The following is a 26,513-nucleotide window of genomic DNA, read 5'->3' as shown; positions in this document are numbered from 1 at the left end:
GCTGTGGTATGGAATATCTCTTTGGTCAGTTTGGGTCAGGTGTCCTGTCTCTGCTTCCTCCCGGCTTCCCCTCCTCCCTGGCAGAGCATGAGGCTCACAAAGTCCTTGGCCAAACCAAAACATCGCTATCAGTTCTGTTCCCCGTCCGAAAGTCAAAACACTGCACTTGCACCAGCTACCAAGAAGGAGAAACATGACTGCTACCGCTGAAACCAGGACATTATCCACCCCTTATTCCATACCATTCACGTCATGCTCAGATCCCACATTTTCAATATACCATCACTCTTATCTAAGTGCATGGACCAGTAGCTATAAAGCTGCTGAGTCCATCTGGTCCATGATGCCAGGCTCCATCTCTTGTAACAGTCTTCCAGAGCAGGAGAGACTGTGTGCAGTGTTCACACTCATGAATAACTTGGGCAATAGTGTCCATTGCTAAGTCCACCCCTCGATCATGAGTCCATCTCTATGTTGCATCTCTGCTCTGATGGCCTGAAGTGCCATGGGCCCACCAGGCTTAAAATAATTCACTGTCCCCTTCAACAGTTTCTGCAGCTTGTTGCTGGGGACTCCATACAGCTGCCTTCCATCTCCGATGCTTCCAAAGCACTGGAGGGGCCCAGTGGACTAGATACTTGTCCATACTGTCCCACACACCCTGCCACTCATGACTGTCCAGCCTTGGGGAAAATCTCTTGGTCCCCCTGCATCGTCGTCTAACCCAAACAAGACCCAAACCTGACTCTGCTTAACTTCTGAGATCAGACAAAATGGTTGTGGGTAGAACACAGTCTGTATGTGTGCCAACATGCTGATCCCCATCACAATCAGCAGGCAGGTCCCAAGGGTACCCAAAGGCCATTCAAAACCTTCAGAACTCTCAGTTGATGCTGCTGTACTTGTCACTGGGGCTGGTGTAGCTGCTGTGCTTGCCGGCTCTCCCACCGCCAGCTTCTCTTTTCCGGAGTCCAGCTCTTCCTCCTCTGCCTTGCTGGGAGATGCTGCGTGGTCGCCTGCATCCTCCTGGGGCTCGGCGGGCGGCTTCCCGGGAATGCTCTCGACCGTCGCGGGGCTCGGCTCGGCCGCAGGGCTCGGCTCGGCCGCGGGGCTCAGCTCTTCCGCGGGGCTCAGCTCTTCCGCGGGGCTCGGCTCCTCCGCCGCCTTATCCCGCTGCTCGGCAGCCGCTTCCTTCTGCTCCTCGACCGCCCCGACCTCCTCCACCGGCAGCCGTCCCCTCGCGGCCTCCGGCCCTGCTCCCGCCGCCGCTTGGTGCCCGGGGCCGCTCTCCCGGGCCAGTTCGGCTGCCGCCGGCTCCCGGGGCCGCTCCCCCTCGGCTCCCCGCAGCCTCACGAAGATGGAGAGTAGGGTGAGGGCCACGACGGTGAAGAGCAGCCGGACGGCCAGGTACAAGTCCACGGCCACGTCCGTCCCGCCCTGCTGCTGGAGCCCGCCCGTATTACAAGCCATTGCCATAAAGCACAGTGAGACAAGAATCTTAGCCCAAGCCCCACACTTGATAAACACTATCACAGCAAATACCGGCTCTAAGTAAGTTACAACATTCTGAAGCTGTGAGATCAACAAGAACAACTCTGAGAGCCAATAAATCACCATTGTGACAAGTGACTATTAATCCAGTCAAATCTGTCGTTATCTCAACCCTTCGTGCCCCACGTTGGGCGCCAAAAAGAACTGTCGAGGTTTAAACCCAGTCAGGTAATTCGTTCGCTCACTTTCCCCCCTTTCTTGCCCTCCACCTGCTCCCGGAGGGACAGAGAGGAGAATCGAAAAGAATGCAACTCCCACGGGTTGAGATAAGAACAGTTTAGTAACTGAGGTATAACACAAATCACTGCTGCTACCACCAATGATAATGATGATAAAGGAAATAACAAGGGAAGAGAATACAACACCTCAGCACCAGCTGACCGATAACTTGTCCCCCCTCAGCCCGACCAAGCACCGACCCATACCTCCTCCAACTCTCCAGTCTCCCAGCCCTTCCGGCTAACTCCCAGTTACATCCTGGGCATGACGTGTTGTGGTATGGAAAATCTCTTTGGTCAGTTTGGGTCAGGTGTCCTGTCTCTGCTTCCTCCCGGCTTCCCCTCCTCCCTGGCAGAGCATGAGGCTCACAAAGTCCTTGGCCAAACTAAAACGTCACTATCAGTTCTGTTCCCAGGCTGAAAGTCAAAACACTGCACTGCACCAGCTACCAAGAAGGAGAAACATGACTGTTACTGCTGAACCCAGGACACCTGGGCAACCTGTTCCAGTGCCTCACCACCCTAACAGGAAAGAATTTCCTCCTTATATCCTATCTAAACTTCCCCTGTTTAAGTTTTAACCCGTTACCCCTTGTCCTATCACTACAGTCCCTAATGAAGAGTCCCTCCCCAGCATCCCTATAGGCCCCCTTCAGATACTGGAAGGCTGCTATGAGGTCTCCACACGGCCTCCTCTTCCCCAGGCTGAACAGCCCCAACTTTCTCAGCCTATCTTCATACAGGAGGTGCTCCAGTCCCCTGATCATCCTTGTGGCCCTCCTCTGTACTTTTTCCAACACATCTGGTGTCCTTTTCATGTTGAGGACACCAGAACTGCATACAATACTCCAAGTGAGTACTCACGAGAGTAGAGCAGAGGGACAGGATCACCTCCTTCGACCTGCTGGTCACGCTTCTTTTGATTCAGCATGTATGTGAACTTAATCAGAGTCTATCATGTTGGCAGATATTTGGAGAAAGGCACCTCCATCCCAAACACCGAATTCCCCTCAGCTCCACTTTTACTTGACCCTGTCGGCCTTAGATCACCAGCTGTACTGGGCTGCTCATGTAGCAATGAAGAGTATGAACAATGGCACTTCCTATTTGAATTCTGTCCTCTACATTCACAACGTATATTGTATGCACGAATAGCAGTGGCTGGCTTAAATCCAGTGTGAGGGGTTTTATCAAGAGGATTATTTTTAACAACTTCAGATCTCTTTTGTTACACAAAAATATCATAACACTTAAAGATACAGTTTGGATAACTTTAATGAGGCTTTGCAATTTACATTCAATATGTATAAGTACACAAAATATAAGAAATCACATATACATATAAACTTTTGGTTTACAAGTCAACCAGCATGAACTACACAAGCTACATTTATTCACATAACATAAGGAAACATTGACAAGCTTCATTCACCGATCAAACATCTCAACAATTTACAGACCAGCATTTTTTTTGCAGCTGCTAAAACAACAATCTTCCATAAAGAACAAATAATTTATGTCAACAGATACACTGACATCACATTCTATGAAATGAAAGTGCCAAACCTAACACTGACTGGATGCTTCCACTATTCAGCAGAACCCACTTGAAGCAACAGTGTGTAGCTTATACCAGCATCAAATCTGTCCACGGTTTATCAGCTCTGTGACTGAGAAAATAAACCACATATAGAAATTCTTTAGGGTAAATGAAGCCATTTCATTTCATTAAAGGGTTATTTAACGCACTTATTTTTTAGCCTTTTTAAAACAAAAAGGAAATAGCTTTTAAACCAAAAATGAAATATTTAAACCTTTTGGGTTTTTATTTTCTGCCTTAAACTATTCTCACATACGACATGAATTTGTACCTGATGAATAACTTTGGTCCCTCAGACTACCTGGTGAATCAGTTTTTAACTATTTTGTCAAAATACTCCAACAATTCACTAATGCAGTTATTTGAAGCAGGTAAAAATAACATAGGCATTTCTATCTTAATCTCTCTGCTACAAAGTCTGATACTCTTATTTTTTTTTTGAATAAGAATATGGTCACAAAAATCAAAGCTCCTTTTAGCAGCATTAAAGGTGAAGGTCCTCCTGTGCAAAGTCCTGGAAACTTTCTGATCCCTTCAAATACACTGAATACCCTTAGCAATTCAGACACAGAGCCTGAAAAACTAAGCATGCCATTTGTTTTCACAAAAAAAAAAAACAACAAACAGCAAAACAACACGCCCCCAGTGCAGTTCCCTGCAGAGATGCTCATTTGGTCACACTCATTTTTCATGAGACACGTGTGACCTTTTACAAATGAAGCACATACACCTCATGAGCAACACAGTATATGCCTTACGGGAACACTGCCTTCAGTTTGGGAGTTGAAAAAATGAAACAACTACATTTTTTACAGATTAACCACAGCTTTATGCCTGTTAGTTTCAACAAAATTTGTTGAAAGGACTAAAAACTCACCAATAGATCAGAAAACGTAACTGTAAGCAAGCTGAGCTGATCTGCTGTGTTCCGACAAGGAACTTCATGGTTTGTCAGTGATTTGAAAGGAATGCTTAAGCTGATGAAGTCTGCAGCTCTCCCAAAAATTCATAGAACAGTAACTAATTAAGAGGTCAAGTCAATGAACCACGCAAATTTGATCATTTAATAAGTTGGGCACAAACAAAATGCCTTTTATATATCTAACTGGAAATTCAATGCCTAAAAAGCAAATACCCTTAGGGAAAGGATGCTGGAGTTCACCCTAGGAAGCAGTTACTCTGCAAAATATCTGAGGGTATCACTGGTAGATAAAATCTATTCCTTTTAAAAATGACCTTGGAGATGACTTTCACAGTTGCATGTGCTCTTAAGAAGTCTGCTAAGGTAAAGGATTTAGTAGCGGAGTGTTATAAGGAGCCCTGTTCACTTTAATACCTGGAAAAGAGGAATACAGGACGATTCATCAACTACTACCAGTTTTGGATAGGATGTATTCTAAAGGGAATTAAAACATTCAAGTGCCTCTTTCGGAGTAGCAATATCAAACCGGTTAGCAGCAAGAGCAAACTGCTCAAGATTTAAACAAGTGCGAAACCACTGAGCCTTGGAATTAATTTTAACGTGTTGCCCATGCATGAGAGCTGCCTCCATCATCTCTCCATACATTGTGTTTAATGCCCTGTATTGCTGAGCGGCTGTAGGTTTATTTGTTTGGAACTTACTGGTGACTCAGATATTGCTGCAACCTTCAAAGAATTCTTGATGGAGCTGAGTTCCCACATGTGTAAATTTATGATGTGCACACCACAACATCCCCTTGCAATCTTGTAAAGGTTTTTAAGCACAGCTTTCCGAAGAAGAATGTACACCCAGGGATCTAAAATCTGATTCCACGTTGCCATTCGAAGAGCAAAAAGTATTGTTTCACAGGTCTCCTTTGAAAGACTCTCATTTATTCCAATTTTGGCCATTGTTACCTGAAAATGGAACATTTTAAAATTATCATCAAAAAAATACACAAAGAGAGCATGCAAACAAGTGAAATTTCAAAATTTTCTCTAATCATCACACCTTAACAGCATCAATGCATCCCAATTGCAAAGTATATACTTTCAGGCATGTAATATTCATCATCCTAGAAATCCTGTTTTACATACGATAGACACGTGTCTCTGCTGAAACTTGAGCAGAAGATGGCAACCAGACAGAGAATACCCCCCAAAACCAGTAACTGATTTGAGCAAGAATACAAACTTACCTAGAATTTAAGCTAAAAAAACGTGCTAAAACTGTTCCAAGGGATGGGTTTTTCAATTATAGAAGCTACTGGCTGATCATTTCATGATCTTTTTTATGAAATTTATTTATTTTTCCACATTTTCAAATTAAAGTCTGCATAAGGAATATAGGACTTTGATTTCATCAAGAAGATTCACACATTTTAAGCTGCAACAAAACAGAATTTACTGACACTACAGGGTTTAGAGGTTTCTAGGAAAAATTAAGCCATGGTGACAAAGGCCACCAATACCCCTCCTCTTGCCAGTGGAGACACAGAGAGTTTTATTCACCTGCGGAGGTGCCGATGGACAGACCCACAATAACAACAATGCTGCCAGAGCCAAGTTTCACATGAGTGGAAGTATTACCCTTCCAGTATAGCTCAGACTGCTTCTGACAGAGGACACCCAAGAGCTACACCAGCCCAGCAAGTTGTGGCTGGCCTCCCCACTTTGCAGAGCTGCAACCTGGGCTTTGAAACACCAACCATAGTGGAACACCACCTGTAGAGGCTTCTGCCACTGAGGTTTTGTAACCTGAGTTCCTGTGTGAAGAAAGCATGACTCTGCAAAGCCAGGAACCTGCCAGAGGATGGTAAATTATCTCTCCCTATTATTAATGTTAAAAGCATATGAAGACTTTTTTGGTAGAAAGATGAAACACTATTAAGGCTTTCAGTTCCAAAGCCTTTAAAGCAATACAGCTATTTAGCTAAGAAACAGGATATTTTACAACTGAGGAGTACACTGATTTATTGAGTGCTAGAGGTAGGATCAGTATGTCCAAGTGCAGAAAGTCATATTTTCACTAAGATACATTGTAAAAAAAAAAAACAAAACAAAAACAAACAAAACCAACAAACAACATCCCCAAAACTCCCTAAAATATAATAATAAAAGGAGAGAGAACTACTGTTCAAGATTCCAGCAAATCTATTATAATCCTTTTTAAAGGCTTTTCTGTATTCCTAGGCCCTACTTATAGCTTGCAGGTCACCACATCTGAGTATAAACTTGAGTGGAACAGAGTGAACACATAAAAGGAGCCTGGACTTGCTTGATTAAGCTTTGATGAAGAGTTTCTGTATGGCCATCTATGAGAACAGCAAAGAGAACCCTGTGGAACATTCCTAAAGAAGCTGGTAAGACTGGCAGAAGCACAGCTGGGAACCAGTGCAAGGAGGAGGAGGAATGTCTGAGCACTGAGCCAACACAAACACTTCCAAATCAGTTCCCCGAATCTGCTTTTCACCCCACATCTAATGGGCGCATTCCTTTCTGACATCAGCAGCCCACCCAAACTTGGACAATTCCTTTGGCTTCTGCGTAGGATGTTTTCTCAGGACAGTCCTACACTTTATTTATTGGAGGTCCAATAGCACAAGCTAAACTCAGACAGAATAGTCTGTACTCATTCAAGTAGGACTGGGCAGCAACTGATGACACAACAGCACTTACAGACCAACCTCCTTACCAAATATACCACATGCTTGACTTGATACAGATATCTAGTTTCCTAATCTTGATGTAGTTCAAAATTAATATGTTGTTCTTCTCTTGCAGTCTGCAAAATTAATAAATGACAAATCCAAAGCAATTTATGCCCAGAAGAGGAAGCACTAAATGCTGACATCTAGGAAATGTAGCTCCATCCAGATTTTGTAAAACTATTGTTTTCTCACATTACTTTGCAAATTTGTGAAATTCCTTTCCATTTAGTAGTAATCACCTCTAAGTGAATCCATTCATCTGCTGTTCAACTTGCTGGCTCAACATAAAGTACCTCTGTTTTGATTATGGATTTACATACAGTAAATCAGGACAATAAGAAATTTGATATACAATTTTATGAATTCTAATACTTGAAGAAGCTTCATCCAGAGCATTTAAGTTACCTCTTCTGAATTCTGGACATATAAAAAATAAAAAAAAATAATGCATCTGAACTCAAATAGATGTTATGTACATAGCTAAATGCCTAAGCAACTCAGCTGTGAATCCATGTATTGGAAATAATAAACAAATCTACATTATCTATACATTTTGTTTCATAAAATACAAATTTTTCATCCAACTTTTATTATTTGGTAGTGTTATGCAGAAATTGAAAAGGTTTAATTTCTTGTATCACTAAAACCTGCATAAAATCATATCCCAACTTTCTGAAGTTCTGAGAGACTAAGACTTCCCTATAGGCCTGGAGTAAGACAGAGAATCTCAGCTGAACCACAAGCATGAGCATTTTTATCCTGAAACACTTGTGGCAAAGCAGCGGTAGCAACAGACATGTAATCATTGCACTCTCTCTGAGTATGAAATGAGATAGCTTCTCACTCTTCCAAAGAGCCTGCACTCTACTGGGAGGTTTTCCATGTCTTCTGAGAAAACACATAGGAAACCTGCATGCAAATGAAGTCAGCTGCATGCAAAAACAGGGAAAAAAGAAGACTATGTCCTGCCTACTGGAGCCTTTCTGAAGTCATCTGATGATTTCTAGAACAAGACCCTGCAGCTGAAGAGAGGTAGAATGGAGTGAGACCAATATAAGTTATTATTTCTATCACATTTTCATGGCTAATTTTGTAATTAAAATTTAAATTCTTAAAATGCTATTCCAAAGTCAGTTTGAAATCATAATGATAAAAAGGCCTAATACACTACCATCTGTTCAATAAAGGGTATCATTGAAGCAAAACATGCAGTCAGTCTGTATTTGCTCCCTAGATGCAAGTAACTCGTGCCACTGAACCGGCTCAGAAACTGCAAACAGAGCTTGCTGCAGTGCTAAGCTGGCTTCCGAGAGTAGGACCTCCTCTGGAGGCACAGAGAGGCCACTTGAAGGATGATGGAGGAATCCTGTCCTCTGTATCCAGCAGTACACAAGTAGGGAAGTGGGAAGAGGCAATGTGATTGCATCATATCTACTTGCCTTTGATCTCCACAACATAATTTAATATTCATGCAGATTCAGCACTATGACTCAAAAAATTAATCCCCAGCTGGTAAATAAATGTAACTGATGACATTTTCTAACATATTTAGAAATGTAAAAATGCAAGTAGCACTTTGCTGAGTTATGCAATGTTTATACGAACATAGCTGTAGTATGTCTGCCTGGTTTGCAAAGAAAAACAAGAAAGTAAGCAATAGAATACAAACTTTCTTTAGGAAAGTAACTGTAAAAGTATAACTGTAAAAGTGACTTCCTAAACCAAGATGGCCATCTTGTAAGATAGAAAGCTATTCTGACTCATTGTAGTCCTTGGTGATTTAAGGAAAGACATACGCTCTAAATCCAGGTTCCAGCCTTGACTTCAGGAAAGTGGATAAAAAACAGTCACCAAGAGATTGTCATGGAAAGCAGAGCAGGCAAATGCAAGAAATTATCTTCCTCTGTAGCTCAGCCTTCAGGCTCCAGCTCCCTATGGGAGCCTTGCAGACCCTCCCAAACCTCTTCCTCTTCCTTTGGATTTTATAACAAGCAGTTCTGAGAATTTCTGCTAATGGAAGAAAGGTCACGTTTTTTTCAGGATTTGCAGAGTGCTCATATGTTGTCACTGATGCCTACGTTGAATCCAGAGGTGCCACAAGGCAGTATTGTACTGACTACATTCCGCTTCATGTAAAATAAAAAATATATAATTAGTTGGAATTTCGAGAACTTTTTGGAACTTCCATTATCCATATATGCTAAAAAGAAGCTGCAGTCTGCTACAGGCAAGAGCTGACAGAATATAATACTTTGTAGTACTCTATAAACTTCAAGAAAAAATTTGCAAAAGAGCGGGAGAGAAAAATCAGAATGTTCCTGCCTTCACATTTTATGTACCATTTTATATCTCCAAAGAACAGCCATTAGGAAAGAAACACTGACAGCAAATCATTGGTAGCGTATCACTGCTATGTACATTTTCCAGTATATAACCAAGCTTTTGTTGCAAAAAAGCTGAGTATGCTTTTTTTTTTTTTGATTTTATGCCCGTTTAAAAGCAAGGGATTCCAAGAAAAATATGTACTGCACCACTTCTGCATCAAAATGTTAGTACATGCACATACTTAAGCCACATAAAATGCTTCTTCTGTTACAGATCTGCAACATGTTTTTCTCTTAATGACTTCCTTTCCCTTTTTAAAAGAAAAACAGAAACCATACCTTCAACATTTCTATACCAGATGATCATTTGGCACAGCACGTAAATTTTAACTGAGCTTAATGATTTTATGTGTATTTAAAAAGGATCTGGAGAAGACAAAATGCATTAGCAAGTTTTCCTCCACATTAAGGGTGGAGGGGTAGAGGGTACTTTTAAGGGGATACGTAATACTCCCATGTATAAAGTTTTGCAGGATCAGCTTCTGACAAATAGCACCAAAATAAAGGAGTCTCCTTTTCTCTCACGTACGTTCCTGTGAAAAGAATTACACTCAGACAATAGATCCACTGGATCACTATTCACTTGGGGAAAAATCTTTTTTTGTATAAGTTTATTTGGCCTCCATGTGCTTCATATTTACCTGCCTTAAAATGGAGCTGTGTAAACCTTTTGAAGGTATTGTAAAGCTAAAGGCATTCAGAGCTCAGAGGTGTTTCCAAAGCACTACTGCTGTGATAAAAGTCAAAAAAGTACAGAACAAACAAGAAAACACATCATTTTCCACAGAGCAAACGAAAATCGTTTCTAACATTCCTTTCTCAGACATAGTTGATTCTGTGACCAGGCAGTTTCTCACCAGCACAAGATGCATCACTTCCTGAACATGGTACCGGTTAGGCTACATGTGCCTTTTCTCATGTTGGCAACATCAAAGCCTTGAAACAGTATGTTCAAGTACCCCTCTGAGCTGGTAGGGCAGAGCTCACTAGAACTGAAAGCCAAAGAAAGGACTGCACTGTAGGAGCAAATATATGGCACTGAAGCCATTACACTAAACTACAGCTCCATGGGCGTCTGCCAGCCAGCAGCTCAGCTCCATCTGACCTCAACATATGATCCCTCCTCACTGAGGCTGTTCCGTTCTTCCGAGCTTTCTGCTCTTCTCACACAGGCTCAAGTCTGCAGAGGACTCACAGTCTGTTGCACTCCATTACTGTGCCATTAGAGTCAAGTGTGACATTTTCACCATCTGTGTTTTACAGCTCTATGCAAAATATTTATAGATGGCGATACACTTTCTGAGCAAACATTTGGAAACATCATTTGAAATGAGATTTTTATGTATGCAAGAATTGGTCAAAAGTACTGAAAAAAACAAACGTAAAGCGCCACAACATTATGCTATTTATATCTTATTAACTGCCTTTGGCATTATCATGCCCCGTATAAAGCAGGAATGCAATTCTGAAATAAGCCTCATAAACAGAAGGATTTTTTTGTATGCATCGACTTACAAATATTAACTGAAGGTGAAGTTTCCATTTTCCATATTTACATCTGTTTTGCTGTAACATAAATTTAGGTTGGGCTTCAATGAAGTATTCCAGCTCACCTTTGTTTCTCTAAAAGAACCCAGATTATTTCTATCTTGGATTGACAGTCCTTTTTCATGCTTTTCTTTCCTCCCTCTCAAAATCAGAAATAATTTGGTTCAACTAGCTGACAATGTAATTGCTCCCACACCTTAATTAACTCATTTGAAAGGAAAGCAGAATGGATAGGGATAAAGAAGATTTCAGCACTGAGATGATTCACTCCATAACGAAAAGACATAATGTCCATACCACAGTCAAATAAACAACCTGTTTCCTGAGCTACATATTTTTAAAGTTACAGGAAAGCCTGCTTCCATAGAGCAAGGAATGTATTGCTGCCTATCAACAATGTCTGTAACAAAAAACCTCTTGCACAAAAAAAAAATAATTTCACAGATAAAATTTAAATATTATTTATTCAGCAATGCTGAAAGAGTCTTTACTTACAGACAACTGCTAGACCTCTTGGGACCAGAAAACAACAGAGTACTTCTGATCCTGCATAATAAGGATTATCCTGAGAAACACAAATCAAATAAGTATTTAGGGATGTAAGGACTGTATGTATTCAGGATCTATTTGTTCTTCCATTAAGATCATTTGGGTAAAGCTCCAAACCCTGGAAACAGCCTATTACTTCTCTTTTATTGCTTTGCTTTTTCAAGGCTTTCATACTCATTCAAAAACAATCACATTTTTACTGGTTAAATAAATATTGATTTAAGAACAACAGAACTTCTCTCACTAATACCCTACAAATACACAAGAATCACAAACACATAACACTGGGGAGGAAGGCAACTGTCTGAATACAGAAAAAAAAGAGACAATATACAGACAACCTAGAGAAAAAAGATACATGATTATAGAATAATTCAGTACTTATTATTCAGCACTTAATTATGCACAGGATCAAATCAGTAGCTTAGAAGTGAACTGTCTGATCAAATATCACCACATTCACGCTGCATCATTACTAAAGTCATCCTCCACTTTACCTTTCTGAGGAAAGATGCAGTACAGATTAAGCAACCAGAGGCAAATCTTTCACTTATATCTCTGAAAGCAAAAAATTTTATTCTATAGGGAATGCAGGTTCTGCCAGTTCTTACCTGGCCACTTCTTTAATTCTCTCAGATTCATTACTTTTGTCTAAGAATCCAAGAATCACGCTGAACTGCCTAAGGGTTCCTTGGACAAGTCAGTCCCCGATTTCAGAGGAATGGCACATACAAGCAGGCTTTCAGGGCAAATACCACCAAATCCGAAGATATCCATACATGTTGGAGGTGTTAAAAGAAGGAAGAAGAATGTCACAGTCATAATATACAGTGGCCTTTTCACTTCTTCTAGAATTCAGGGGGACAGATGGCTTTGACATGAGACCAAGCCAGCAAGACCTCAAGTCACAAGAGGTGTGAAAAATAACCTACTCTATTGCCTACCAGTGGAGTCAAACCTTCAATTTAATTATCTGAGAAATTATGGTGTTTATTACATGGGTATAGAGGGAAAATAAGGAAGGGGGGAAAAATCTAATTTGTGACTATATTTTATGTATGTTTACATTTACCAAGTATGCAACTTACAGAGTGGAGGAAAATGAAATCATCTTGAAGGACTGAAGTCATAGTCACCTGGTGCTATCTTGATCTGCAGTATTTAAAAATCTGCCTGCAGGTGAAGAAAGATGTGATGTGTTCCTTTCATGGTGTTTTTTTCTTCAAATCACCTTTATTAAAGTGGCTTAGTCTATCTATCATTCTGAAGAAGTATGCTAAGAAGCTATAAACAGAAATATCAAGGCTAATGAATTAGCAACCTATTTACCAAGTTGGAATATATGATTTGCAAATTTATTTTTTTTTTTTATAATGTTAGCAAATAAACTAAAAGGGACTCTGCAGCTGCAGCACATTTTAGGTGGAAGAAGGAAGAGAAAATTAAAATCTCCATTGAAGAGTGATTTATTTCTTAGTACTTCTGCAAAAATACACTCATGGTAAAAGGTGGATTCAAATTTATTTCCAAATCACCAATGAACTGTAAATCATAAAACAAATTACTACCAGTTAATGGATCCTCACCTCCTTCCTGCTTCACCTTCTGTTTAGAGAAGTGTTTCCATGCAGTGAGGCAGATGGGAACACAGCTGGCCACATCCTTGCCAGAACAAAAGTCTCCCTCCTCATGTCCTCATAGCCTGATGTTGGTCACATGAGTGACAAAGTCGCTTGTGGGCAGACTCAGTACATCCTCTACATCCTCCCTCAAACCTGTAACCTAGTGGTGGCCATGCAGCCTGTGCACAGCCAGCTTGTGCAGGGTTCAAGCCACTGAGGCAGCTGGCAGCAGACAGGTCAAGGACAGCAGATAGGGGACCATATGGAGATCAGTCAGTGAGTTCTATTTCTCCAATTACAAAGTAGTCTTTAGTTTCTGTGAGTTTAGTATTGAAGTCTAAATGCCTTAAAAACCTCAGTTCAGGATATTGCTTACACAAAGGCTCATCTTCAGCCTTCTTTGGGGAAATCATGCAGAAACACTACTTCAGTGCCATTCAAATCCACCCTTCGGCATGTGTCTCTGAATGAGGTCTTCACACAGTTTATTAAAAATTGGAGCTAAGAGCAAACTTATGAGCTGTTCTCCACTCCCTGCTCTGTCTGGCATAGATAAGAGGAATCCTTCAGCATGAGACAGTGTATTACCTACAACGCAACTCAGGCTCATTCAGACACTCAGCGATTTCGTTTCAACCTATATGAGAATAAATCTGAAAAAATGCAAAGCAGTTACTAAAATTTTACTGTAAATCCTGTAAACCCTTTCTGCAATATTCTGCTACCTGACCATTACTATTTCTAAACACACATACACAAAACCCACGAGGGGATCATTTTCCTGTTCTGCTGGGCACTCTGCACGCACAGTAAACAGGCACCTTCCTCCTTAGGGGAGCCTGTAACCTAAATTGCAACTCAGCAATTTTTAAATATTTTTATGTAAAATTTAAGTCTTAAAAGCACAGGAAAGAATAATTATTGCTCTGTTTCAAATCTAAACAGCGCATTACCCAGAAGAGTATCCAAGTAATGCACTCTCTCAGACATAAACTGATTCCACACTATGTCCGAGACAACTTCTACCAGAAAGCATTTATAATCACCACACAAAACTTAAGATCGTGAATTAACACCATAATAAATATCTCACAGAATGTATGAATGTATATCCCACCCTGATGTCCGTCATGTTAAACCTGGGGAGGATGAAGAACTTTCTGGAGTTGTGCCATGTGAGTGCATTTGTCCCAGAGAATTTTCAGCAGCAACTTTACTATTTAAAGTCTTCAGATAGTCAGGAAAGAGAGCTTTCCTAAAATAACCATCCAAAAATGGTTATGCCGTGTATGACATTTTCCAGAAATGGTTATGTATTGTCTGATATTTTCAAGCAAGAAAGGCATGAATAAGTTCAATATATAGGAAATACAAATAATTCTCTTGCATCAAACAAAACCAGAATTTATGTCAAAATGACTTACTTTTTAAGATCAGGCACAGAATGCAAAAACTTACAAACTGAGTAAGTAAGAGGAAGTTATAAATGGCAAATTTATCTGGCTGAAATTTTTAAATTTTGATTTTTTGTGATGGCAACTTCAAAACTGAAAAAAAAATTTCTGTGAAAGTCACTGAAATCTATTTTGAACAAAAAAATTGTGTTTCAGTGTATAGATCTTTATGGTTTAATTCCATGCATACAGTATAAATTTAAAAAACAAGCAGCAAGCAGTTTTGAAAGAAAATCAGGAGCACGCTATTTTGGAAATGCAGTGTTCTCATATGACTGGAAACCTGCCTTCCCTAATTCTTCTCTCCAAAACAAAACAATCTAATTGCATTCTGGCAGCTCTGCATTTTCAGAAAAAGGCTTTACGTTAAGTTTTCCCAAGCTGCACAAGTAAACATAGATAACAAAAACTACAGTTATGCTTCCCCAAAAGACTCTGGTAAAGGACAATCTGTCAATCTCAGCTCTTCTTTCCCTGGTTCATATCACTTCTGCAGGACAATATGCTGACGATCACCCATTTCTGCTCCAGAACTTCTTTCCTGTTCTCAGCTGCTTAGCTCCCTGACTTCAGTTAGAGGGAGACCAACTCCTGAATTACAAATGTAGCCGCAATTAATATAGAGTTTCTAAGCACTCTGTGTTAAACTAAGCCCTGGCCCACACTTAAAAACATTGTCTTTTAATGATTCATATTTCTCAGAAAGGCCAAGGCCAAGGCCTGTAAGAGCTCTACATACTGTAAAAAAATTAAAATAGGAACAGGTCAGTTCTGAACACTGAAACAGTACCTTTGAAATTCAGTATTGTTTTGGGTGGGAAAACTAAGCTAAGGAGAAACCTCTATCATGAGAATAAGAAAACACCAATCAAAATGAGTGCTTTTTTTCCTCTTAACCCCTAAAACCAGCTATTTATTCCAAAATAGCTTTTGGGCCGTAATATTACGAATGACACTAACATTTCAGCAATTCAATCTTCAGTATGAGAAGCTCATTTGGAGGAACTCCAGCAAGAATAGTAATTAAATTTGCGCAGTGTTCACATATCTATTGAAAAACTCAGCAAGCAATTCAAAGCCTATGATATGAGGGTGAGTGAGAGCTGTTTTTCTAGTGTAGCTTGAAATGACACTTGTATGACACGGTTTTCTTTACAGAGGACCTTAATATTTTATTCAGTCAAACACTGGTACTGATTTACCTCTCCTGACACTGCAAAGCCTGGAAGAGAAATAACAACCTATAGTTGACAATAACCATTCCTGTATCAATGCTACAGACTAAAAGGGCATATCTAGCAGGCCTGCTAGCAAAAAAGTTTTTTCCTTTCCCTATGATACCAGTTCATTTATTAAAGCTGTCAGCACAGAAGTGGGCTCCTGAGGGGGACTTGCACCCAGCCTAAGAGATGCAATGACAACATCCAATGGCACTCCTGTGGAGGGCCTGCAGCAGGTCAACTCTGCTATGCCCATCAGCCTGCCACAGGCAGGGTATGAAGAATAGCCCAGACTCAACTTGAACCACACCTTCTTTACTCCGACAACACATCCCGGTTTTGTATGGTGTCAACAGACAAACATTCTAGCAAAACATGACGAGAATTCAATGACAAAAGCCAGCACAAACATAGTAATAATCATTGATTATCTTCTTTAAAATCTGAATCTTGAGAAAGACAAAGTGTGGTTTTCCCCTGTGAAAGTAACTTTTACAACAGCATTCAATGCTGCAAAGTTAGCTAAATATGTTTAAGAGTATTTCCTTCAGTCTTCATGAACAGATCAGTGGAAATTGAAAGCCTAATTTATTATTTGTCAGAAGAAAAGATCACTCTTGTGATCACTCTTGTTGATAGCGCTTATGCAGGCACAATGGGCTCATGGAGACTGCAGCTTTGACTAACAACCTACTTAGAGAATATGCTTCTGCAGAGCAGACCCCCATAAGATCTGGGGTGACTTTACATGGTGAAAAGGACTCACTAGCAAAGCAGGGACCTGCATCTTGGGACATCTTGTGTCTGCTTCTCCTAAACTGTATAAAAGTCACAAGAGCACAAGAGCAGAGACAAATTTTTAACTATTTTACTGCAGGAACAATATAACCAGCAGTATTTGAAGGCATACAAACAGGATTAATAACACAATGGGCTCACATACATGATGCCCATTGCACATATAAGCATAAGGTAGTATAACAGAAATTTTAACTGCCAGCTTATTATGGCATACAGAAAACATGAACGAAGGGAGATGCTTCAAGGATAGCACAGGTACGAACTCCTGGCAAAGTGTCATTAGCCACACATATACATGATTGTACATACAAAAACACTAAATGAGATATATGCACAGCAGCCTGCCTGCTGCCACAAAGTACCTTATACTGTGCAAATTTGTGGCCTAGAATTTAGTAAGTGTAAAACCTGCAACCCACTGACTTCCTTCAGTAGGGACCAACTGTGAGCCTGTCTCAGCACCCAAAATACCTAGTAGAGCAACTAAGGTGGGGTGGGCTGGGGTAAGGATATTCCAGTGAGAGCCTCCTTCTTAGTGCAGTACTGCCCTTCTCACCTCCTCCGACAGCATATTCACCAAAAAAGACCACTCGGACCAGCTCTGCAGCTTCTAGGCTGAAGTGATTCAGCAAACTGTAAGCTAAATGCAGCCGTAGGTGCACAAAAAACAATCATCAAGCCTCCTTGTGTGAGCCAATCTGAGGACAATAAGTCAGTGAGTTCAGAGAGACACAGCGCAACGACCTCAAAAGGGAAGAAATGACATGAGAAGAGACTGCTAGAAATTAATCAAGGCAGTGAAAAAAGGAACTGAATAAGAGATGATTTAATCATATGAAATAAACAGCTGAAGTCTCTCAAAAAGAAAAAAAAAACAGAAATGGTGATTTTCTTGCAGTAGAGGGGAGGTAAAACTAAAATGAAAGTAATCAGGTAACTGTATGGAAAGAGATATTAAGAATAATTTGAATGTAAAAGTATTTTTCCCAGGCTAAGACTGTGTTCCACACATGAAAAAAATTATACATTTCTACATATCATAATTTGTTCCCATAGATAAATTCACTCTGAAATAAATTCCTCTTGCCCATTACAGGAAGTTCACTTTGCTACTCCAAAACCAAGATTTAAAATATGTTTATCACTTAAGCCCACAGAATTTGACATAGCAAACTCAGAATTTGCTCATATTAACACAGCTCCAAAAACATGCTGTGTCATGACAGACCAGATGTCAAGTCACAGCCAAAACCAGCTTTATGTAACAATCAATTTCATCAGAGATGCCTGTCACAATGATCCAGACCAATATTTTGCTTTGGGAATCCAACCCCTAGAGCCCAGATTTATCCAACAAAATTCATATATTCCTAGCAAAGGGCTAAGACTTCAGCAAGGATGAAAAAAAGATGACTTACTACCCAGAGAAGTTAATGCTACTATCTTTAGAACACGGTTTCCTGGAACTACTCATCACAAAGGAAAATTATTTGACTGTTAGAACAAATGTGTCTCTGCAAGTCATTGACTACATTGATTATCCAAAAACTCATGAATTTCACTTGTTTTGCTTTTTTTTGAGAATTCTCTCCCACTCTTAACTCCTTTTGAGGAGATGAATATTCCCCCATAAGGCAAGAAGCAGGGAGTACCCCTCATTGTGGTACCTCTATAAGGAAAGATTCTCACAGAAAATGAACATTCCAGCAGAAAATGAAAAAGCTGCTAATTTCTGAGGAATAGATGCGATGGAGTTCACATCTATAAAGGCACCAAAACAAATTCATTACCCCTGAGCAGGTGCAGAAGTCAAGTTCATCTCTGTGATAGACACCATTTGGGATGATGACACCATGGCAAGTGCAAGGTCCTGCACCTGGGTCAGAGCAATCCCAGGCACAGCTACAGCTTGGGCAGAGAAGAGATTCAGAGCAGCCCTACGGAGGAGGACTTGGGGGTGTTGGTCGATGAGAAAATGAACATGAGCCGGCTTCAGTGTGCGCTCGCAGCCCAGAAAGCCAACCGTATCCTGGGCTGCATCAAAAGGAGCGTGACCAGCAGGTCGAAGGAGGTGATCCTGCCCCTCTGCTCTGCTCTCATGAGACCTCACTTGGAGTATTGTGTGCAGTTCTGGTGTCCTCAACATAAAAAGGACATGGAACTGTTGGAACAAGTCCAGAGGAGAGCCATGAGGATGATCAGGGGACTGGAGCACCTCCTGTATGAAGATAGGCTGAGAAGGTTGGGGCTGTTCAGTCTGGAGAAGAGAAGGCTGCATGGAGACCTCATAGCAGCCTTCCAGTACCTGAAGGGGGCCTATAGGGATGCTGGGGAGGGACCTTTCATTAGGGACTGTAGTGACAGGACAAGGGGTAGCGGGCTCAAAATTAAACAGGGGAAGTTTAGATTGGATATAAGGAAGAAATTCTTCATTGTGAGGGTGGTGAGGCACTGGAATGGGTTGCCCAGGGAAGTAGTGAATGCTCCATCCCTGGCAGTGTTCAAGGCCAGGTTGGACAGAGCCTTGGGTGACATGGTTTAGTGTGAGGTGTTCCTGCCCACGGCAGGGGGTTTGGAACTAGAGGATCTAAAGGTCCTTTCCAATCCTAACTATTCTATGATTCTGTGATCCAGGGTCTTCTGCCTCTAATGGCATCTAAAAGTGATTTTAGCACAGGACAGTGACTGAATATATAACTTCATTTAGAGAAAAAAAAAAAAGAAAAAAAGAAATCTAATAGTGAAGTAAATCTGCAGCTGGATTACAGCATTGGACAGACTTAATTTTGGTAGCTGTGCACATATGACAACTGATGTACCGCACCAGATTAAGAACGGAAGAAAACTGAAGAAAGCAAACCCCCCACTAGATACAAAAAATCACACAGAATAAATCCAAAGTCCTGCATCTGCAAACCCACCATACACTGCACCACCATCCTCCACTTTCTCTTCCAAAGGTTGGTTTGGTTTCTAATCACTTTGGTTTATACTGAGGCAATTCACTCTCACCTAACATTTTGTTCTGTATGCTCTTTGGGATAGAGAACACGGGTAAAAGACACAATTCAAAGACTGACACTGACTTTTAGGTTTAGCTTTAAAAAAAAATAAATAAACAAGGAAATGATTTTGAAACAGGCATGTATTTTGATACTTTGCCAAATCATTTCACCTATGAAGACCTGCTCCTATTTATTTCAGGAATATTTATTTTGCTATATGCTGATTATATTATAGAATGTAAACTATTAATTTCACAAATTAAAAGCCCGCAGAGGTTTCCAAGAAATTGGACAAGTAGATTTGGATCAGCACTTCATCGTAAATCAGACATTTGGATAAACCCTGGATCTCTTTATTGTACCACTTGAGCACTATGTCCCTGGCAAAGCTATTCCACTGCATTTATATGCACCACTGCAGTGCAATAAAGCTTGCTAAATTAACACTGCATTTATAATTCTGTTTGTATTCAGTGAATAGAATGCTAAAAAACAAAGATTGGGTAACTCGGAGAATTAACTTTGGTGTAAACTCTAAGATCCTAGCAATTAAGAAAGGTAATGCCTACCAAGGACCACATCCCATTGCACTGCATAAAAGGCTAATTGTTCACTTCCTTGAACTTCGTTTACATTAACTTTCTTTTTACCGTCTCTTTTCTAACATAAATTTGTCCATATTGCAGAACTGTCTTCCATACTGCAACGCTAATTTAGGTGATTGATTGGCTCATCTTGTTTCAAAAGAGATCTAGAAACAAAGCATCACAAGCCTGGAAGGCACAGACAGCACCAGCAGATTTGCCACCCAATGAACCAGGACTGCTCATGTATCGTCTCCCACGGCCACACAATCCCAAAAACTACTAAGTAAAAAATTAAGCAAAAAGTCATTCACTGATCTGTATCACCAGCTGATGAAAACATCAAACTCTGAAAAGGTTCTGAAAACAGCTTTGCTGATAGAGTAATTCATCGTTAACTACAACTTAGAAGAAGTTACACACTTTAACAAAAGTAGCAATTGAGATTTCATTAGAGTGTTAAGATTTTTAAAATTATGTTGTTATAATTAATACAAATTGAACAGCATAACAAAATTACCAACACTGAGAAAACAACCACAGTAGTTCCAATTCATTGTTCCTTCATATGTTGAAAAAATTAAGTATCTTTTTTGAATTAAGTCTATAGCTCCTTTGACACCAAAGGGATTTTTTAAAAAAATCAAATTAATTCCAACCTTTAATCACAGTTATTTTACCTCAAAATATGTAAATGTCACCAGAGGATAATATACTGAGTTCTTTCATGAAAAGCAAAGCCATCGTTTGAGTTGTTTTTCCTGAATACCATTCTGTGGCTTGCCCCAGACAAATTTCAGGAGATATCTGGAAGCAGCTGGAAGTTTGTTCACCACAAAAGGCTGCTATACTGTTCTGATGGTTTACTTTATGCTCTATACACTACAGCCACTACACTGACAAAAGCCAACATGAATTTAAACTATGTTCCAGAGCAAGCCTAGAAAAATGTGTGTTGAACAGAAGTGAAGGAGGTTTTATGCATTTCAGTGATGCAGAGATCTATATGCAAACTTCTCTCCTTGAAGTCTGCAATACTGGATTAATTAAATGCTACTTGCTAGATATACCCAACTGCTGCAGCTAGGCTAACAGCAGTATCTAATTTAGAACTAGTTCAGGTAACTCCATGCTATACTATAGGCAGTAAGGAAATGAGATACAGTTGGATCGGATTCAGAACTGAGATTTAAGTTTCTGTATTTGTAAGCTCAAATCAAAATTGCTCCTCATTCATATCAGTGGAAAACTATAGGACCTTGTTTCTAGGAAATAAATTCAGATTTCCTATCACTTGTAACTTAACCTCTCTCACCCCAGTAAAAAAAAAGTTTTCTTCAGTCAGGTTTACTACAGCAAAAAGAGCACAGTTAGTATCAGTTTTATAATGCCATCATATAACAGGAGCTATAAAATATTTTCCTGTATCATAATCCTGCTTCTTTGATCCTGCTCACTGGCAAGAGCTCACACTAACATGGGCAACACTTACCACTCTGGAAGAGTCACTGCAGTTACCTGCAAGCAGTCCTAAGTTACAGCTGGGACAGCAGAGAAAGCACAGCCCCTGCATAGAGCAGCTTTGCTACTCATCTGCCCAGACTAAAACCCTGCCTGGTCAGGTCTAAACCAAATTTTAAGCCACTGCCAAACACTAGTTTTTAATATGACTCTAAAGCAAAGCCCTTAACACCCTGCTAATGGAGTGGAGGATTTTTACATTCTTAACTGTTAGCTTCCGTCACACAGTTCACAAGTAAACAGTAACAACAACAACAAACACACTACCATAAATAAAAAATGATACAAACCACAGTGCAGACTAAACAGACCTGCCACTCAAAGATTTCACTGAATTTTTGGACAAACTCAATACCTGCTCTGATTTATGCTAGCCACTGTTCTGTGACCATTGTCTCCTTCACAGCACAGGAAATACAGTCCTCACAGTCCCTAGATTTATTTAGCTTACTCAGTGTATTTTGCTTATGAACAGAAGTGGAGAATAAATTTCATTTTTGTTATAGATGCACAGGTACATAAATTACATGCAATATGCTGTAAACTTAATATATTGAAGAGTGACTGGAACTGTTATCACAGCTAAAGCGCTTTAAAACCTGGAGATAAAAAAGTATAACTTTTATAGTGATGTGCATTAAAAATTGGCAAACATGTTAGGCTCTTACCAGGAATGGACTCCAGCAAATGCAAGAAACACACATTATAGCCAAGAGCTGAATGATCATTTCAAAATGATGAGATCTGCCTTGTCTTTGTTGACTTTTAAATTTGACTCTTAAGAGAGTAATTCCTGTGACTGCATTGCACAAGAATGAAACAGCAAGGGCCAGTAACCCAAGGCAAGAAAAAAGTAAGAGATAAAATCTGTCTTCCCAGTCCTCAACATGTTCTGTTTTATAGAAGCACCAGGTCCTCGATGCTTGAATTTGATAGGCTCTAAACCTAAGAACAGGCAGCAAAGCTATAAGAACAGCAAACAGACATACCATAGTCAACATCATTTTCACATGTTTAGAAGTCATTTTTGTAGAGTGAAATATTGGCTTAGTGACTCCAATGCACCTTTCAACAGCCATCACACTGCCCAGGAAAAGTGGGCACAAACCAAAGAAAACCATGCAGATGCCAAAAACACTGCAAAGAATGTTGGACTGATTAAATCGAATCCAGTCTTTATCCGATGCATACACAAACACTGCAATGGCTCCGTTGATGAGGTGGCCAAAGAGATCTGTGACGACCAAGCCGCTAGCGAGAAGCAAAAAGGAGGCTTTGGATTTCTGTCTAAATCTCTGATATGCCTTCAGGAGAATTGCTATTGCAAGACTGTTGGACAGAATTCCCACTGTCATGAAGATGATTGAAAAGAAAACTGAAATCTTCTTCTCTGTATGGCAGGTTGTGTTTTTCAAGATTCCAAATCCAGCCAGCCCTGGCGATTTTGAACTGTTCATGGTTAGGAAAGGAGAAGCAGCTCTCAAAACATTTCAGCTGTCTTGCAATCAAAAGACATCTGCAATATTAAAAACAAATATATGCACAGTGTAAAAGGCATGCCACTGTTCAAATGACATTTGAAGCAGAAATTCCATACTATTAGTCTGTGGTACAAATTTAATTTTCTGGTTTTCTGAGTGATATGATATGGCACAGGATAAAACAATTATCTGCATGGATTATATAATGCAGAAAGATTGTACAGTATCTTTATAGTTTCTGCACATAGCAAGATAAACAAAATACTGTATAAGATACATAATGCTCATGTACATATAATCAGAGAAACCACCAAAATATTCTGGTGGTTAAACTATAACAAATATTTTTGCGACATTTACTTATCCTATTTGGATAATATCCTATAATGATAAATAAGCATTTATCAGCCAAAGTAAGAAGTTAAATACTCAAAACTGGAATGCTTGGAGATGATAATCACACTCTAGTTCTCTACTCACTGTTAAGCATTTATTTTCAAAATAATGTCCTAGCACTTTCCAAGTAATTCTCACAATCCAGTGTTTTTAAGCTTTAACGTAACCAACGTTTAAGTCTCCAACTCCCCAGTGCCCTCACTGAGGCACAAACTTGCATTTTAGACGCTCCCTTACTCAAAGCCAATTCTGCAAGTTACTTCACACTTTATCTCCCATCTCTACTCAGGACATTCCTGCTACTGAAAACTTCCCATGCAGAAAAAAACAGCAGGCTTTCAGATCGCCCGTCACATAGAGGTGCTGAAGTTTCCCAACTACTGAGCTGGATCAGAAACCGGGCAAGCCGGAGCCAGCGGTACTTCCACCGTTCGGGACGGCTGAAGGGGAGATCCCCCCCGGCGCGCTCCTCGGGCGGAGGGGAGAGGCGCGGGGCAGAGCCTGTCCTGTCCCGTCCCGTCCCAACTCCCCGCAGCGCGGCAGCCGCGCTAGGAGCGAGCCCCCACAGCCGCGCGAGCACGTGGGTATCGCCGGCGAACCGGGGAGCACCCGAGGTACCAGCACTCACACACCCCACACACCCCCCACCGTCCTTCGCCAGCGGCCTTAAGTGCGCGCCGGTGCCGCCGCCGCCGCCGCCAAGGGCGGGGCGAGCCCGCCTCGCAGGGCACAAGTGCCACCGGCCGCTGCCGGTTACCGGCGCTAACACGGCTTCGCGCCGCCTCCCTGTGCCGTCGCACCCCGCAGAGCTCCCACCGCCCGGTCCAGCTGGCGGGCACCGCTCCTTCGCCGCCCCGGTCCGTTGCCGCTCACCTCTCCTTCCCTGCGCGGCACCAGGGAGAAACGCAGCGGTACACAGCCCGCCGCTGCCTCCCGGCCCGCCGCTGCCTCCCGGCCCGCCGCCACCGCCCCCCCATCTCCGCCCGCCTCCCGCCCTCCCTCCGCCTGCCCTACCGGCCTTCCGCCCTCCCTCGCTGCCCGCGGATTGTCCGTCCCGCTGCCCGCCCCCGTCTTCCCGCGGGGACAGTGCCGTCGCGCCGCGGGGGTCGCTCCTGCTCCCCGCCCGTCCCCCACCCCGTGGTGTGCAGGGGACCTGGGGGCTCCGACTTCGCACGGGGACCCGGCACCTACTCGTCCCCACCGAGCCACAGCGTTCCCGTGCCTGGCCCCTCTGGAGAAGGCTGCGGGGCGATGCGGACGGCCCGGGGGTGCCTGGCTCTGTGCCGAGAAGGTGGCGACCCCGAGCTCCGGCCTTCCGCCGCTGCAGGAGCAGAGAGAGGTGCAGGGAATTCGTCCTTCGCACACCAGCGCGGAGCATCCTGCCTTGCTGTGCCGGAGTGCAGAGGGGTGACTCCGTCAGGGAGGACCCGGCAACACGCCACCCCAGCCAGGCAGGGTGAGTTCTTGCCCACGGTTGTGCCGCCACAGAGAGTGGGGCAACCACGAGAGCGCATGTGCTCTCATCTAGAGGCTGTTCCTTCGCTTTCTGTGTGCCCAGCTATCTGTCCATTTTCTGTGTGCCCGGTCACCGTCTTTACCAGCGCGCAGGGAGCTCAGGAGGAGACAGCCCCCAGGAGCACTGCCATGGCACATAGCAGTAGGCATCGTGTGCTTACCGGGTTGTGTAGAGCAAACAGCGCTCCTTGGACCTTATCTCCACTGGAGCACGAGATGGTGGTCAAATGAGGAGTTAATGGTACTACCATAAGGCTAGAGATACAAAGGTCTTAGTTTCCCATCGTGTACTTGGGCTGTTACAACTTGAATTTACAGGTAACTTCTAAATTCTCTTATCCATCAATGTTCAGGACTATCAAGCAGGCCTAAAGGGGATTTTTATTAAAAACTGTTATTACAGGAATAAGCCAAAATATAAAATCAAGGTCAAAACAAAATCAAACTGCAAAATATTACATGGGCAAGAACGATGGAGAACTTGTATTTGTTTCCATTGAGACACAGTCTTGAGCTGTAACACTCATAGCTCTCTCCGCATGGTGATTACTTAAAAATTAAAATTTTTAAACATGTTACAGCTTACCCTCGTATCGTGAATACTGTGGCTACAATTTGCCTCTCCCTAATCCACCAGTGAGGTAGTACAGTCCAGCTAAATCCATTCTTTCAAGTAGTATCTCAAGGTACATAAACAACTAAAATCACCATGCAATGGCCTTCCTACTCAAAATGCTTGTCAGATTTTGGAATTTTATCATACAAGCAAAAATAATCAGCTTGGTCTGGTTGGGACCTATACTTTCCCAGGAATTATTTTTTTAAGGCAACAATAAAACATAAAAACATCCCAAAATACATTATTGCCCATTAAAGTTCAGAGCAAAAGGGTTTATTTTGTGTTTTCCTGCCCAGAAATAAATGGAGATGGAGATCTCAAACTAGACAGCTTGCACCGTGCCCTTCTTTCATAGCCAGATTTCTTCACCCTTCCTTCAAGAAGGGTGATTGTGTTTGAAAAGAAGCAATGAATTTGGTACTTCAAGATCATGCAGTCTGGGAGGTAGAAGCTAAAACACTATTGTCATGTACCTCCAGTCAAAGAGAAAAAGAGAATAACCTCAAGACAGATGTTTCGGTGTGCTTGTAAAAATGTGGTTAGATTAAGGAAGGAAAACACTGAGAAAAGCAGTGGTCTGCCAAAAGGAGGGACAGTGACATTTCACTTGCTGCAGAGATGAGGAAAGGAGAGCAAGAAAGACTGTTAGGAAGGTAAATATATAAACTTCCATCTCTCTTTTCAGACAGTAGGCATAGAGGGGTGCTCCTGTACCTGTACAACTTGCAGGGCACAAAGTGCCACAACACAGTTTTGTACTGTTTGCAAAGCAGC

At 41.6% G+C, this 26,513-nt stretch overlaps 1 protein-coding gene across 4 annotated transcripts; it reads right to left on the bottom strand.

The window, feature by feature from the left end:
- Positions 1 to 3,038: 3,038 nt before the first annotated feature.
- On the bottom strand, positions 3,039 to 25,079 carry PTGFR (prostaglandin F receptor). 4 transcript variants are annotated; one of them, XM_061451587.1, is made up of 4 exons: positions 24,807 to 25,079; positions 22,397 to 23,244; positions 4,993 to 5,247; positions 3,039 to 3,439 (listed from the first exon to the last, which is right to left on the bottom strand). In XM_061451587.1, exons 2-4 carry the CDS (start codon positions 23,183 to 23,185, stop codon positions 3,428 to 3,430), a joined length of 1,056 nt encoding a protein of 351 aa, XP_061307571.1. In that variant the 5' UTR covers positions 23,186 to 23,244; positions 24,807 to 25,079; the 3' UTR covers positions 3,039 to 3,427. The 4 variants fall into 4 exon arrangements, with proteins under 4 accessions (XP_061307571.1, XP_061307569.1, XP_061307572.1 ...); XM_061451585.1 differs by having other exon boundaries at positions 3,039 to 5,247; XM_061451588.1 differs by having other exon boundaries at positions 3,039 to 5,247; positions 22,718 to 23,244.
- Positions 25,080 to 26,513: the final 1,434 nt, after the last annotated feature.

The sequence above is a fragment of the Pezoporus flaviventris genome, unplaced genomic scaffold (genome assembly GCF_033815535.1).
Source record: "Pezoporus flaviventris isolate CSIRO_AGI_PZ_B2104156 unplaced genomic scaffold, CSIRO_AGI_Pfla_v1 ptg000013l, whole genome shotgun sequence".
In the NCBI taxonomy this organism is placed as follows: Eukaryota; Metazoa; Chordata; class Aves; order Psittaciformes; family Psittacidae; genus Pezoporus; species Pezoporus flaviventris.
Note: the sequence above shows the minus strand (reverse complement) of the source record. Positions and strands in the feature narration are given on the sequence as shown.